This window comes from Gopherus flavomarginatus, chromosome 3 (genome assembly GCF_025201925.1).
Source record: "Gopherus flavomarginatus isolate rGopFla2 chromosome 3, rGopFla2.mat.asm, whole genome shotgun sequence".
Lineage (NCBI taxonomy): Eukaryota > Metazoa > Chordata > Testudines > Testudinidae > Gopherus > Gopherus flavomarginatus.
The window spans coordinates 176,014,185-176,031,852 of NC_066619.1; the positions used below are offsets into that span (position 1 = coordinate 176,014,185).

At 40.5% G+C, this 17,668-nt stretch overlaps 1 protein-coding gene across 4 annotated transcripts in view; it reads right to left on the reverse strand.

Moving 5' to 3' along the window:
* The window catches only part of BANK1 (B cell scaffold protein with ankyrin repeats 1), a 293,349-nt gene that overhangs the window by 238,415 nt on the left and 37,266 nt on the right, over window positions 1–17,668 (reverse strand). For 3 of the 4 annotated variants that reach the window (XM_050944421.1, XM_050944422.1, XM_050944420.1), the window contains exon 2: window positions 10,072–10,470. The exons of the other annotated variant lie outside the window; for it this stretch is intronic. In XM_050944421.1, the coding sequence (XP_050800378.1) occupies window positions 10,072–10,470 (399 nt within the window). The remainder of the gene's footprint in view (window positions 1–10,071; window positions 10,471–17,668) is intronic. 4 annotated transcript variants of the gene reach the window in all.

Genomic DNA, 17,668 nt, shown 5'->3' on the forward strand with positions numbered 1-17,668 from the left:
TTTAATTCTGTACTCTAGCAAGGACAGTTCTGATGACCATTGGTGGGTTGAGAACTACTGTACGAACAACTTACTTTGGGACAACTAGTTAATTCCAGAGCATTAGCAGTACATATTACAGATTTCTTTTAACTGAAGCTAAAACAGAGGTTTTCTTCCTAAAAATATTAAACCCTGCTTCTTATTCAGCTACATTTCTCAGCTTACATACTAGGAGTGAGTAATGTATTAGATGTTAGTTAATTAGTATTATTTTTTTTTTTTACTATGTGGAATAGGTAATAAGATAGCATGAGTGAGAAAAGAAATCTATACTGGCACAGTTTATACTATGAAATGCAAAGCTTTGCCACTCTAAGCCCATATGGTCAGTGGTTCAGTCTTCACAGTGTCTACCTGTCACTTCACCCCAACATTCTTCTGCACTCCATCACCGAAATGAGCAGCATAGCAGCTATGCTGCTGTAGAAGCCTGACAGGAACAATACAAAGCTTGTTTCACAGTTTGATTATTCATTTGCAAACGAAAGTAAACTTTTATAGGGAGGGTCTCCTTGCTTCTCCCTGCAGCAGAAGTCATCCTGAGGAGCATTTGGTTAAAAAAAAAAAAAAAAAAAAAAAAAAAATCAACGACCACTGGAGGGGAAAAAAAGACGGTGGGAAATAAGACAGCACTTAGATACAACATGATGGAATTTCTCACTCAAAAATTAGGAAATGCCAGAATTAAGATTGCCTGTGCAACTTTAATTCAGCCCCCTTGTGCATGTACATTAATTACAAAAATCACATAATATTTTTTTCATATGTCCTAGGAAGATGGACCTGCTCTGGAGGTGATTTGTGGCTGTGAAGTGAAGGAGGTTGTTATCTGTAGGACCTCTGCCTTATTTGTTACAGAAGTTGGAAGGTGTACGGTGAGTGAGGCTTGGGATTGCAAAAAGAGAAAGAATAGTCTCATGGTTAAGTTCTTCTGGTTAAGGCAGTTGAGTCCTGTTCAGAAGAACTGGATTCTATCTGGAGCGGGATAACATTTTTCTACCAAAATTTTTTGGCAAAAATAAATTAAAAATGCAGATTCGGTGATCCCTAAACATTTCATGAATTCCTGTCAGTTTTGCCAAAATGTTTGCGTAGAAACAACAAAAAATATTCTGAGAAAAAAATCAAAACATTACGATTTGACCTTTTAAAACAAAGCATTTCAATTTTTCAGTTCAAAAATACTTCTCATTTCAAAATTTCTTTATTTTGTAACAAATCAAAAATGTTTTAAAATGCTCAAAGTCTAAAACTAAATGTTTATTGGGTCAAAAAGAACATTTTGTATGACCCAAAAAGTGAGCTCATTGGCTGTGAACTTCTAACTTGCTAGACCGTATTTAGGTCACAAAAATGCCAATGAAGCAAAAAAAATAATCAGTTATTTGCTTAGCTCTAATTCTATTCCTGCCTCTGCCACATAGTTCCTATGAGATACTAGGAAAATCACTTAAACCAAGCTTTTCAGAGACGTTCAACTAATTGTATGTTCCTCATTTGGTGGGTATCCAACCTGAGATCCTGGGGTCCAATTTGCAGAAATGCTGGGCACATAGATGCCAACTTTCCCCAGTGCCCCTCCCCCTGACTCCACCCTTAATACTGGCATTTCCTACGTTTGATTTGCCTAACTCTGTAACCTTAATAATGTTTTTTTTAACACAGGGTGTGAGGGGGGAGAGAGTGGTTGTGTGTGTAACAGTAATTTCACTGAACACTAAGTGAAATTCTGTTCTCAGTTACACCAGTACTTTGGTATCCTAAAGGTTGTTTGTCTCTAGTAATCTTAAGCCCCATGGCAATTTTTTCATTCAATGAAACAATGACATTTATTTTTCCTAATTTCCCCATGAAGACTACAAACGATGCTTAAAATTGCAATCAAAATAGTGTGCCAAAAGTACACAAAGAATGCATTTCAAATGTTTTTCTGAGCTAATAATTCTTAGCTAATTAATAAAAATGATTAAAATATAATACAGAAAAACGTCAGTAGTATCTTACAAGGAGGATACACACCACCATTTTATAGCCCTAGATTTATAACCTCCCAAAATACTTGCTGGAAATCTTAAGCTCCTATTTGGAAGAGTTAAAAACCTCTAGGTCTGTAATTAAATATTAACTAATGGCTGTCCTCCTTTACACTATACAGTTCGTTTCTAAATGCAAACAAACTTGGATTTAGAGGGAAAATAATCATAAAACCACTAATTAATTAAAAAAGTAAGAAATGCATAAACCCATATAAACAGCAGTTAGTAAACTAAATCTGTTCATTAGATTTAGTGCATACAGTATAAGACAGCAACGTTTAATTTTCTATTCATTTGAGATATATCATCAGTAAAACTCTTTATAAGCTTGCCCTATTAGCTGAGAAATTTTTTTAAAGATGTCAGTGTATTCACTTTACCAGGTATAAGCAGTTTTCATCCAATTAGTGTCTGAAAGAAGAGGAAAACATTGCATACTTTATACATACTTCATTATCCAAGGGCACAGGTCATCACAAATGGTTAGACACATCAAAACCCAAACTGCCAAAAAAGTTACAGAAATCTGATTATATGATGAGGAAAGGCCTCTGGCTTCTTAAGAAAAGAAGGGGGAAGTCAAGAAGTTTAATTATCAAGAGACTGGCAGGCTCAGGAGCTGGGTTATTGGCTACAGAGTTTTTCACATCCAGCTCAATTCCAGTCCTTGTTAGAAACATCCATAAACATTATCATGCCTCATATGAAATGAGTCAGTGATAGTGAGCAAGACAATATCCACATCACAAATACAATGCCACCATCACAGTGGCACCCTTGTAATCAGTCTGCCAAGCTAAAGTTTGACATATCATGGAGATGAACATCTCCGGAAGTCCTAGGAGTTGTCCCCTCACAATAGTTCTGAGATATATTGGCAGGGCAAAATGGAAAAGCTTACTGTTTGAGCCTGGATGAAGAGAGGACTTCAGTTCTCCAAAAGCCCCTTCCACAAGTAATAAATTCACCCAGTTTGTTTTTGTTTCAAAACAGAAAATTTAATTGGCATTTGAGATATTGCTCACTGAGTACAATGTTTCATTGATCTAAATCACTTAGTGTGGTGTCCACAAGAAAGGTCAACATTTCCCCAAGGCCTCGTTCCATCAGACAAAGGGGTCTCTCACTGTGGATCCTTTTTAGCTGAATATTAGTATCATTTAGCATTTCAGTTTTGGGGTTTTGTTTTTTTGATAGACTGCTTGCTATTGTCAACATGGTGAAATCCTGGCCCCAGTGATGTCAATGGCAAAACTCCTATTTACTTCACTGGGGCCAGGATTTCACCCCTTCGTTAAAAATTATTTAGCACTAGTAGCCTGCTGTTTGCTTAAGAAAGTGCAATTTTTTATTAATTATTTATAGTCCAGCACTAGTGTGGATTGGACTTTGTAGTCAAATAAGATGATTTATAATGTTATGAAGGGTCTACATGTCGTAGTGGATTCAAAATGCTCAGTAGAATAGGTATTTGAGCATTTGGGATAAATTTATCCCTGGTGCAATACCAGTGAAATCAGCGACTTTACACCAGCAATAAATGAATGTTACCATCTTTATATCAGGAAACTGATACAACAAGAGGCTCAGTAGAAATATAGGGGTTTAATTTTTTTTCTTCTGTCCTGAGAAAGTGTGGTAAGCAATGAACTTGAATTTGGTGTGACTCTTTGCCTATTTTAAGCTCTATTTGCCTCAGCTTGTTTGCATTTTGGACTACTAGTTATATGACAATTATAAATTTGCAATACTGCAGTGTTTCAGAGCTGCACCCTGTTAATTGATGCAAAAACAGTTTTTCTAATGTTTTTTACACGGACAACATGAGTGGTAGTATACTCATTACATTTTAGTCAAGGATTGGAAGTCAATGGCATGTTGTTGTCTCAGGCAGAAGATATGAATTCATTTTGTGAGGCTCACTGCCTAGGCCAATGGAGAGTATGGGTACAATTTTCAACCTTGATCACTGCTGTCTGCCGGCTCTCAGCCTTGGCTCAGCTGTCATCTCTTCACATCTCTTGTGCTGGGTCACCTCTAGAACCCTAGCACCTGCCAAGTTTACTGTTGCTCCACGGGAGCTGAGTTCACTCTCGGAGTCCTTTCTGAGTCCAATTACCTCCAGATCCTGACACTGCTCCTTAGGTCCAGCTATAGGACAGTGTCAAAGAGCAGACTTCCAGAGCCCCTCTCTCAGGGCTGCAGTGCCTGTCTGTCTATCCTAAACAAGAGAGGAAAAAGGGGAGTCTACTCTCTGCCTCAGCCTAGACTTGCTAGCAGCCTCCCTTCTTAGGCAACTGCTCTGCGGCCAGCTTCACCTTTTTTAAGCTCCCCTTCTCCAGGTAGCGCATGCTCTGCAGGTGTGCCTAACTGGCACTGCCTGAGTGCAGGAATGGTTGTTAGACTTGCTGTCATTGGGATAGGGGCATGTCTAATCACGGTCACCTAATTCCTCATTTAGGTATCTATGGGGCTGATGTAAGTGGCTAAATGTAGATTTAGGCCTCATTATTTAAGTGCTCAATTTTAAATAAATGGATTTCTCCTGTGTCATGAAAAAAGGGCCCTCTTTTTCTTTGGGAACAGGCTGGTAGGAGAATAGAAAAGGACTGCTGTGTTTATTTTTGTCAACACCATCAAATAAAATAGAGCCATTAAAGAGAGTGCTAGATGTTAAGATTCCCAAGTCCTAGAGAGATTCAAAGTCCTACCAAACAGTCTCATAAAATAATAAGCTCATTTTAGAAACATTACCAGAGAGGTATCTATAAAGCATAAAATTTTCAAAATCTACCATCTCTTTTTGCATCTGCAAGATGAAGAGAGAAATAACTGCAGAAATAATTTAAGGCATTTAGAGATCTAAGTATCTAACTGCACATGCAAATCAATTACCGTACTTAGTAGCAGAATCTGTCTAATTGTGCCTACAAATGATTGCGGGAATAAAACCAGAGGCCCAATTAAGTCTAGGCTGAAAAACCAGGCCAATAGGATCTCTTACTTAATGAATATATAATGGTAACCATAATATCTAGGAGAAAGTACATGCCTAGAATCTTGGCTGTCTGCAGTGTCAGGCTGACAGCTACTCTAGAGTGGTGAAAAGCGGGGGGTAGGGAGGGAAGAAAGGAGGAGGAAAGGCATAGAGTAAAACACAGTGTTGAACTGTACTTTCACCAATAGTAAGAAAAGGTGAGGCAAAGAAAAGTCAAAATACTAAATTAATAGAGTCACTTTGCATGAAAATTGAACACACGGTTATATAGAAGAGTAAACAGAATCTTAGTTGCTAGTTTGGGAAAATACAACCTCCTAAGTCCTAACTTTTCTGTACAGCGTATATTTCTAATGACACGTATTCAGGCAGCTAAAAAACCAGAAGAAAAGGTTTAATTGAGCTGCTCAAGAGACATCACTGTAAAAATGCTCACACATTTTAAGAAGTCTTGCTATGCCAATCTCTTAATAGCAAAAATATTTGCATTCTTCCTAGCACTAAATAGGAACATAGTAAAATCTGCCACCATCCAGGAAACATATGTTACAAAGCATAATCTCTGAGTCTCAGTTCCTCATTTGCTCCCCCTACGTATGCTCTCAACCACAGACAGCAAACCCTCCTGATTTTAGGTTTTCTTTGAATCATGCTATGCTGTGAACTGGATCTCTAGTGGGTACATTATCTAACTATCAACTAACACCTTTATTTGGAGTGTGCATGTTAATTAGTATTATTTTTTTGGCTAGCACAATAAGAGTACGCATCTGGAGAGCAGTGCCAAAGGGTTGAAGTTGGCACAGTCTGGTGTGGTAAAGAGATATGGAGCTGGATTTCTTGGTCCATTCTATCCACTTCCTGCTGCTCAGACAGCACAAAGAGAATAGAGTCCTGCTGGAAATTAACTAGCAGAGAATCCCCTTTTCCAGAGCTCCCTCCAGACGTAAAGCCAGAAAACCCTGTTTCTGTGCCAGCCACTTACTCTGATGTAGTGGCACGGCAGGGCAGAGTTTGTTAACAACCTAATCTACATTGATGTAAAGTCTGAGAGTTTGTAAACCAGTGATATAAATCACAACAGGCCCTCTTCTGTTTTATCTAATGCCAGGACTAGCCTAGTACTGAATCATGGAACCAAAATCAGCTGCCAAAAGGCCTCCTGTGCCCTGAAATGAATGGAACTCAGCTGCAGAGAACTGATGCTGTGGTGTCAGGTATTTAATACTGAAATGCGTCATGGAATACATGGGTTTTAAGGAGAAGAATGGGAGAGTCTTATGAATATTGATTAGAAGGCATAAGAGGTATTGTGCCAAGTGGTACAAATGTGCAGACTGAACAAATTAGCAATGAATAATGTTATGAGAAAATGGAAAAGAAAGGAGTAAAATATATATAATTTTGTGTTCTGTTTGGTCACTATGTCAAAAGTTGTTGCAGAAACAGAGGGGATAAGAGATAGGTAATGAAAATAAGAACATAAGAATGGCCATACTGAGTCACACCAAAGGTCCATCTAGTCCAGTATCCTGTTTTCTAACAGTGGTTACTGTCAGGTGCCCCAGAGGGAATGAACAGAATAGGTAATCACCATGTGATCCATCCCCGTCGTCCGTTCCCAGCTTCTGGCAAACAGAGGCTAGGGACACCATTCTTGCCCATTCTGGCTAATAGCCATTGTTCGACCTATCCTCCATGAATTTATCTAGTTCTTTTTTGAACCCTGTTATAGTCTTGGCCATCACAACATCCTCTGCGAAAGAGTTCCACAGACTGACTGTGCAGTTGGGTGAAGATTAAAATGAGATGTGGGTAGGCTGACCAAATGTCCTGATTTTATAGGGGCAGTCCTGCTATTTGGAGCTTTGTCTTATATAGGCGCCTACCTCCCCCGCCTCCCATATCCCCGTCCTGATTTTTCACACTTGGTGTCTGGTCACTGAGGTGTGGGCAGGCTACCACATGAAGAGAAACTGAAAACCTTGAAAGTATTTAGCTTAGTGAAGAGTCAGAGGAGACATGATGGAGGCATACAAAACATTGGTATACAAAAGGTACCTCTTGTCCTTTCATTGAAAAGCTACCAATTTAAAACTGACAAAAAGAAAAAAAAGGTTTTACAACATCCGTAAATAATCTGTGCAATCACTGCCACAGGTTACCATTGAGACAGCTTTGCAGGATTCTAAATAAAAGATTAACATGGATAATGCAAACATCCACAGCTACATTAGACAGAAGTAAACAATATAACAGATGTACATCTTTACACTTCAGGACATACCACTAACTGATACAGATTAGGAAGAAACTTTCATTGTAATCAAGTGATTTTCATATTTGTCCACTACAGCATTATTTTTTTTGTACCTACCACTGAAGCAGTTGATACTGGTCACTATTAGAGACAGGATATTGTGGGTGCCTTGTCACTTTATGTTGTCATATTCGGCAGTCTGACACTGTAAACAAATGATTTGTGACTCTGACCAAAATGAACATCTTTCTTCTAAGAAACTGTATTAGTTCTTTTAATAAATGTTTGCAGTTTCCACTGATGTGGAAGTACAGTCCCTGTGCTAAATTCTCCTCTTAGCTATACTCATGTGATCCCATTGATTCCATTCCCATGAATGACAAGGTTACTGAGCCAAAGAGCTCTCTCCCATTTAATAGTCAAGTATCAGTAATGCACTGTAGGGAAGGTGCAGAACTTTTCTGATGACTCCTTCTGGAAGCCAGTTTGGGTGACTCTGATTAGCTTTACTCCAGAACATGAAAGGAAAGAGAGGCCTTGAGGGAAAAGTAGGAGCTCCTAGCGCAGAGATGGCCAAACTTACTGACCCTCCAAGCTGCATATGATAATCTTCAGAAGTTCAACAGCCAGGCGCACCTGCTTGGGGCTTCTGCCCTTCGATAGGGTGGGGGGCGCCTGCCGGGGCCTAGGCCTTCAGCAAGAGGGCAGGTGCCTCGTGCAGGGCTGAGGCACCTAGACCCCCACCCCACTGGGCAGAAGGCCCTAGTCCCACCACCCTGCCACAGGGCAGAAGCCCCAAGCTCTTCCCCTTCCCCCCACCCCAATCTGGCAGGTGGAGAATGGGGTGGGGAGGCTCCACGAGCTGCACTTTTACTCTAAAAGAGCCACATGTGGCTTATAAGATGCCGTTTTGCTACCCCTGTCCTATAGAGAGAAATATTAATCGTCAGGAAATATGCAAAAAGCTTATGCGGAGGAGGGGATCTAGGACTTCTGTTTGTAAGTACAGTCGTGTCTGTTCACTTGGGTCTCTGCATGCTTTCAGTTACACATCAGCGTTACTGCAGAATAAACCCCTATGTTCATGTAATTAAAGACTGTGGGTGTACTTCTCCACACCACTGACATAGTTTTACACTGGTGCAACTCCACTTCACGACAGCACTTTGGTGGAGTTGCTCTAACATAAGACTGGGACAAGAGAGTGAGGAAAAAATCAGACCCTATGTTTTAATTTATATTCCCTGACTTTTGAGTACTTCATTTTCCAACCTTCAAATGTTTAATGTCAAGTTTTTGATGGACTTGCCTTCCTCTTTTTTTTTTTTTAAATTAAAAAAAAAAAAACCTCTGATGTGGAGCTACTTGCTAGATAGCAGCACAACATTCTACCCGGCACATAATGTGCAGTTTCTGAGGTCAAGGCTCATGTCCTGCTTCACTGAGTATGCACTTTGCATGCTGAATGAAAGTTTTCGAACAGCAGCTATAATAAAAAACTAACATATGGGGGCAAGAGTGTGTGTGAGTAATATAACCACACAAAACAGAAGGAGTTTGGGAGCAGACAGAGGACTGAGAAGCTATGAAAAAGCAGCAGCAGCAGCAAATGTCTATCAGGAGTGCACATCGGATGATGTGTGTGGAGCCTGTGATAATATTACTGGAGTGGCCTCCCCAAATTGATTGTGATACAGTCTTCCTACAAAACTGACTACAGATGGTGCTAGGTACAACGTGACTCCTCAGTTCCATTTCTACAACACAGTAAAGTACTAGCAAATTTCAACCCTGTGCAATGGGTCAGCACAAGACTATTCACTACTTAAACTCTTAAAATAACTCTTATGTTGACCTCCTGCTCAGTGCTGATCTGCCTCAGCAGTCATGTAACAAACATATACAGGATGCAATTCTATTTCACAGAAACTTCTTGTTTCAGTTGGTACAGAAGATTAGCATACTGTTTCAGCTTGTGTGTGCGTTGGAGAGAAAAAGAATGACAGAAGTGAGCCCAAACTTTGTGGATAGCATATTTGCCATATTAGCTCATTGCCTAGCAAGTTCTGAACTACGAAATTAAGACAATTTGAAAGTTATGACAGGTTTCAGAGGGGTAGCCATGTTAGTCTGTATCAGTAAAAACAACGAGGAGTCCTTGTGGCACCTTAGAGACTAACACATTTATCTGGGCATAAGCTTTCGTGGGATATAACCCACTTCATCAGATGCCTGGAGTGGAAAAATAATTTCCCCTCTGTTGATACTCACACCTTCTTGTCAACTGCTGGGTATGGGCCACATTCACCCTAACTGAACTGGCCTCGTTAGCACTAACCCCCCACTTGGTAAGGCAACTCCCATCTTTTCATGTCCTGTATATTTATTCCTGCATACTGTATTTTCCACTCCATGCATCTGATGAAGTGGGTTATAGCCAACCTAAGCTTATGCCCAAACAAATTTGTTTGTCTCTAAGGTGTCATAAGTACTCGCTGTTTTTACTGAAAGTTATGAGACATGCATACACATTTTTCAGCCATACTAATGGCAGGCATTAGATTGATATAATTATCTGAACCCTTTAAGCTCATCAGACAGCTTCTGAAGAACATTCACTGAAGTGTTAGACTTTCCAAAGTTACATACTCCTTACTCTGGATCTAAGAGTAGTATAACTTTAATCATAATTAAGTGACAAATATATCATCAGCAGGATTAAAATTTAAAATTACCTTGTTGAATAACACCAGCAACAATGGAGAGATATTCCTCGGGATCCTGATCAGTGGAGATCTCTTGGCTTCTTTGGTCTAAAGTCAGTATCTCATGTAGAACGTCTGAGTTCTCCACCCCACAAAGTAGAATCACTACCCTAGCTGGAGGCTCGAGGACCCTGACCAAAAAATATCTTCTCTTTTGATCCAGGCATTTTAGAAGTCCATTTGATAGTATGAGAAGTTTACATCTATAACAGGATAGAGAGTGTGACTCCAGATGCTGAAAAGATAAAGTCTCTAGGTTGTAAAGTAAGATTCCTTCTTCCTTTACAATGTGTTTGAAAAGTGATTTTAAATACAAAGCCCATTCTTCTGCCTCTTCTTCATAAATCACCAGAATGTCCTTTGTATTTTCTGTAGAAAAGAAAACATTTTTAACCTCCATTTTATCTAATATCCATAGCTACCATGTTAGATTTATTTCTCTTTGTAATCTGAAACAGAGTGGTAGAGATAGAAATTTGGATTTTCAACTGTTTTCAGAAAAAAATGAAATTTATGTTCCAAACTAGAACATAAATCTTTTTGAAATCTCCTGTGGAATAGAAATTCTGATAAAATATCCCTTTTTTAAAATTTTGTTTAGAAATTTTTTTGAATCTGTTTCAGAACAAAATATGTTTAATTTTTTCCTTTTCATATTATTTATTGTCTTTATGTTTCATGTCTCATTAGTAGGAGTGGTAGTGCATCTCACATATCAGATTATGTCATATTATGCAGACAAAGTATAATATTCAAAACAATTACTTCCTTATTTTTACTGTATTTTATTTACAAAAAAAATTGGGGCAGCTGTTACTTAATACAGATTAAAGCACCTTATTTTGTTGTTGAAAATGTCTCTTGTTTGGGATGTAATGAAGTAGTTTGACACTTTCAACAAGAAAATAATTGTTTAACTGTCAAACTGTTTAATTACAATTTGAATAGGAGACACTAATCTAGAAAATAAGAAAGTGTTTTGATCTAAAAAATAACAGAATACTTTGAGTATATTCTGTCCTCATAATATGACATACCATATTATGACATGACTTGACATATATGATTGATATGTCATTTTATGCACTACAACAAGTGATGTGTTGGGAACTGGGTTGGTTGTTTTTTCTATATATTTATTTTAAAATATTAATGTAAATGCTAATCTAATAAAAATGGGAATAGTTCAGCATCTGGCAAGTTGCTACAGCTAAAGAAACAAAAGGAAATGTCACATAGAGTAGGTAAAGGCACACTCATGATGCTGACATTATAGATGATAGGATGCCATTGACACCACTGATATATTGATCAACAACAGTATGCAGCAAAATGCAATATGACATCAAATGAATTAATACAGTTCTATCCCTTTAAGCTCTTTTATGTTGTAAGGATTATAGAAATATATTCTAATAGCAATTGTCACAAAGTTAATCACAGCTGGTTCTAAGCAACAGCATCCACAGACTACATAGTTTTAGCTTAGTAATACAGGTTTGTATGCTATGGATCATAGTCGACACTCAGTTATAATGATGTAAGTCTGAAGTAACAACACTGACGAAATTACACCTGCTTTATACCATTTTGAGTGTGAACAGAATTTGGCCCAACACATTTGATAATTATATTAATTTAAAAGCTCCGGTTTTAGATTTCTCTTAATAGAAAGCACCAAATGAATAGTAAGTTCATTTCTATTCCACTATACACTAATTATTTTGATTTTTTAAAATACTGTAAACAAACAAAGCTTAGCCATGGGTGCTGTATAGCTCTTATAGGCATATAAACATATACCACACAACAGCACACACCAACAATAAATACTAACCAATTACAGAATTAAAAATTCATAAATCAAACATCCTCTGTCATTTATATAATATATTACACATGCAGTAGACAGTGGCATAAGTACATGACCCTTTGTGCAAGAAACGATGCTTGTGTAATGAAGATTTTCTGCACAGTCTATTCAGGTCAAATCCTAAAGTCTAACCTGGGTAATTATAGGGCCCCATTACCATAGTTACTGAGCACCTCACAATCTTTATTATATACACTCAGAGAAAGAGAGAGCCTCACAACACCCTGGTGATATTATTCCCATTTTACAGATCGGGATCTAAAGAAGACAGAGACTAAATAATTTGTCCAAAGTCACACAGGGCACAGCAGGGAAGAAAGCCCAGATCTCAAGAGTCCTAGACTAGCAATATCACCATTTCAGGGTAACTGCTGCTGTGTCCCCACTTCTGTGATACACTCCAGGCATTCCCAGTCAGGTCTCCAATTTCCCACAATCACCAGTCTCCGTGTAGGGACCCTTATAACACTGTCTTCTGACCAGAGGTTTTTAACCTGCACAGTTCCCTGCCTTACACTGTGATATCCCCAGCAAGCCAGCCTACCGAAAGGTCAGCACTTGCGCTTTGCTTTCTCTCCAAGGGCGACGATCAGTGTACTGCCAGCAGTTACAAGTTACCACACTGCTTTTTCTAAGCAAGTATCTTTATTCTCAAGGTAAAGGCATTACACAAAAGAAAACATAAGGACACAACAAACATAAGAACACAACAAAAATTCGTATACACATGCAGAAAGCTTACATTTTAGTCACAGGTCCTAATCCAAAAAGAAGAGGTGGGGTAGTCGCAAGGTTATTGTAAGGGGGTTACACTATTGCCACCCTTATTTCTGCATTGCCTTCAGTGCTGGGTGGACAGAGAGCAGTGGCTGCTGGCCAGGCTCTCAGCTTTGAAAGCAACACCCTGCAAACAGCAGCGCAGAAGTAAAGATGGCATAGTAAGGTATTGCCACCCGTACTTCTGCTTCGCTGCCTTCAGAGCCACCATTCTCTGGCAGCCCAGCTCTGAAGGCAGCACTGCCATCAGCAGCAGCGCAGAAATAATATTGGCAATACTGCAACCCTCCTTCAACAAACTTGCAACCCCTTCACAATCCTCTTTTGGGTCAGGCCCCCTGCAGTTACAACACTGCGAAATGTCAGATTTAAATAGCTGAAATCATGAAATTTACTATTTTTAAAATCCTATGACCGTGAAATTGACCAAAATGAACCGTGAATTTGGTAAGGCCCTAGTTATAGGACACTGGACTAAGCAAAATGGTTTCAGTTTTACAGTAGTTTAAGAAAGAGGAGTGGCTATGAGGCTTTTTTTTTTTTCAGATCCTTGTCTTTATTTTGGTAAATTGTATAGGAGAAAAGGGTAAAAGAAAAAATGTTATTAGACAGAGTTACATAAGGAATATCAGAAGAGGAGATGGAAGTTCACAAATTGTAGAGATAGAAAAGACCCTTGTAATTATCTAGTCTGATCTCCTATACCACAGACCACAGGACCTCACCCAGCAATTTCTGCATCAAGCCTATAATTTGTGTTTGAGCTACAGTATTTCTTTTAGAAAGACATGCAGTCTTGATTTAAGGATTTCAAGTGAAGGAGAATTCACCATACTGCTATGTAAATTATTCCACTGGTTAAGTATTCATTGTTAAAAATCTTCACCTTCTTGTCTCTTCATGGTATCTCCTTTTGACTTTTTCTGCTAGTTTAAACAACGCTTTACTATCAGAAGTCTCTTTCCCATGTAGGTACTTTTAGACTATGATCAAGTGACTTTTCAGCCTGCTGTTGGACATACTTTGCAGACCTCAAATCATTCTTGCAAAACTACATTTTAGTCACGGGTATTTTTAGTAAAAGTCACGGACAGATCAGGAGCAGTAAACAAAAATTCATGGCCTGTGAGCTGTCCATGATTTGTATTATATACCCCTGACTAAATCTTGGGTGCTTGGGGAGTGGCCCAGAGGCACCCTGGGTGCTCTGGGGCTGGGCTGGCAGCTTGCGGCCCAAGACCCCTGCTGCTGCTGGGAGGGGCAACAGCGCACGGTCCGGAACCCCCACTACTGCTGGGGGCAGGGGTGGCACGTGGTCCAGGACGCTGGGGTGGGGGAGGCATAGTTGCCCGAGACTGACGCACCAGCCGCTGCAGAAGTCACAGAGATCCCAGAAAGTCATGGAATCCATGACTTCTGACCTCCGTGACAGACTCGCAGCATTATCTATGGGGCCTTAGTAGGTCAAAGTCCTTCCAACTCTTTGGCAAGGGTCGGCCTCTCTCCCTTGGACAGAAGGTTCTGTCCATTTGCTGGATCAGAAAAAAAGGCTAAGTCAGTTTACCTGCAGTCTTTTTCTGCCAAAAGCCCTTTGTCTGTTGGTCGCTGGAAAACCCACCTTAAACCAGTATATGCAAAGCAATTCAGGGTGTGGTACGTCTCTAGAGTTGGTTAGTCTTAGTAATTCACCTTAATCCCTCCCACCATTTGTAGTTCCTAGAGAAGCTGTGCTAACCCTCCGTTGTGGAGTAGAACATAGTCATACATAATAATGCAGCTCCCAGTGGCCGCAGTTTGCAGTTCCAGCCTGCACCACTTCCCGCAGCTCCCATTGGCCGGGAACAGTGAACTGCAGCCACTGGGAGCTGCGGGGGTCTATGCCTGTGGATGGTCAATGTAAACAAAATGCCTCACGGCCCACCAGCAGATTATCCTGATGAGCCATGTGCCAAAGGTTACCAACCTGCTCTAATCATTCATCCTTTATATATACACCTTGTGACAAAGTTCCTCCTCTACCTTGGTGGGTCTTGCGCTTATTGGCAGATTTGTTCACCTCAATGATCTTCCCCACAGTCTGGGTCAACTTCTCCTGTGTCTGATCAGGAGTTGGGAGGTTTGGGGGGGAACCCGGGCACGCCCTCTACTCCGGGTTCCAGCCCTGGGCCCTGTGGATTGCAGCTGTTTATAGTACTTCTGTAACAGCTGCATGACAGCTACACTTCCCTGGGCTACTTCCCCATGGCCTCCTCCAAACACCTTCTTTATCCTCACCACAGGAGCTTCCTCTTGGTGTCTGATAGTGCTTGTACTCCTTAGTCCTCCAGCAGCACACCCTCTCACTCTCAGCTCCTTGCACCTCTTGCTCCCAGCCCCTCACACACACTTCCTCTTCTCTGGCTCCCCACCACACCTGACTGGAGTGAGCTCCTTTTTAAACCCAGGTGCCCTGATTAGCCTGCCTTGATTGGCTGAAGATGATCAGCCTGTCTGCCTTAATTGGCTCTAGCAGGTTCCTGATTACTCTAATGCAGCCCCTGCTCTGGTCATTCAGGGAACAGAAAACTACTCAGCCAGTGACCAGTATATTTGCCCTCTACCAGACTCCTGTACCCCACTGGTTTGGGTCTGTCACAACCTCTACCCTAATATAACGTGACCCAATATAACTCAAATTCGGATATAACGCGGTAAAGCAGTGCTCCGGGGAGGCAGGGCTGTGCACTCTGGTGGATCAAAGCAAGTTCGATATAACGCGGTTTCACCTGTAACGCGCTAAGATTTTTTGGCTCCCAAGGACAGCGTTATATCAAGGCAGAGGTGTAGTATAGTACATAATGGCACCCCAGAATGGTTGACAATGAATTGCTGCTCACTCTCAAACCAGAGATGATTGAAAATTTTCAAAATATATTTGAAATAGAGGCCTCCACATTTTCTATGGTCAAAATGTGAAATCAACCTTATGCAAGATAGCTCTCTATCCCTGTTTTAAAATGCAATTCTAATAAAAAGTGTTTTATAATACTATACTTCTCATTTTACTTAGCGCACGTCCAGACTAACCCGCAGCATCGGCGGGTTAAAATCGATTGCTCGGGGATCGATATATCGCGTCTAGTCTGGACGCGATGTATCGATCCCCGAGCGCGCTTACATCGATTCCGGAACTCCATCAACCTGAACGGAGTTCCGGCATCGATACGGAAAGCCGCGGACATCGATGCCGCGCCGTCCAGACGGGTGAGTACCTCGATTTTAGAAATTCGACTTCAGCTACGTTATTCCCGTAGCTGAAGTTGCGTATCTAAAATCGATTTTAATACCTAATCTGGACGTGGCCTTAGAGATAAAACTGAGTGCTATAGGTAGGGCCCTAGCAAATAAACGGCCATGAAAAACTTGTCAGACTGTGAAATCTGGTCTCTCCCCATGAAATCCGTTCTTTTGTGTACTTTTGCCCTATACTATACAGATTTCACGGGAGAGACCAGCGTTTCCCAAACTGCATTTTTCTGCTAGTTTAAAGAACACTTTACTATCAGAAATCTCTTTCCCAAAGGCACAGGTCACATGCTGGAGGATTCTCTGCAGCTTGAGGTCTTCAAACCACAATTTGATGACTTCAATAACTCAGACATAGGTTAGGGGTTTGTTACAGGCGGGAGTGGGTGAGATTCTGTGGCCTGCATTGTGCAGGAGGTCAGACTAGATGATCATAATGGTCCCTTCTGACCTTAAAGTCTATGAGTCTATAAGTCTATGTAGGTACTTTTAGACTGTGATCAAGTGACTTCTCAGCCTGCTGTTGGATATACTTTGCAGACCTCAAATCATTCTTGTAACTTTTTTCTGAATCTCTTTCAGTTTCTCACCATTCTTTTTGTGAACATCAGAACTGGACACAGTCTTCCAGTAATTGGAGAAAAGAAGAGAAGTGAAGTTGGTTTCAGCAAGAGTTCTATGCATGGCAGACATGCAGCATTGTGCTTCTGATTCTTTCAGTGTTACATAAATATAAATCATATACACAAAAGGTGAAATTCACATCTGTACAGAGGGACATCAGAAAGGTTATGCACTGTCTCAGTCCAAGACTTAAGAGAAGTCACAGTCTGAAGATGAAGGAATGGTGGGAAAGTTGCCTTGAAGGTATGAAATATGAAAAAGCCTTTTATTTTTCCAAATGCATGTTTTTGTTTTAAAATATTGTGCAAACAACTGGACCACATGTGGATATGACATACCTGGATAGAAATTTCATACTCAAAAGAGCCTAAGTGATTTGGGAACATGTGACATTCTATACCTTGAGGGAGTGTCCTGTAATCCCCATATACCTCATTTCAATGTAATTGTGATCTTACCTATAAAGCATGCCTTGTAAGGTATCAGGGGAAAGGTTGTGATCTACTGAAAGTCATTTCTCTATCCATATGTGTATACTATTAATGCATATGAAGTTATGAGAATTGTGTTGTATGGTTGTCACTAAAACATGCTGTACATTGGGGTATCTGCCAGATATTAGCTCCCCAGAGGCAACAGCCAGGAAAGTAACCAACACCCAGGAGAGGTGTCAAACAACCCATCAGCAGCCACTGTCCAGCATGGGAGCTACAATGTAATGACTCACCTGCATGAGGCCACACCAGGGGAATTGCTCAACCTTGTCTGGAGACTCAGCAATGCCCCCAGACATGCCTGAACTTGCGCTCCCCAAGCACATAGGACTGAGGATATAAAACAGACACAGTGGCCACATGCTTGGCCTTCCTCCTTCACCCATCTATGCTGCAATCAAGAAGGACACTCTGAAGCCTCCAACAAAGGGGACTGGCCCAGATTCTGAGGTGGAAATCCAAGTACTATGAGCGGCAATATCCAGTTGGGTGAGAAAAACTGCTTCGTCTAGTT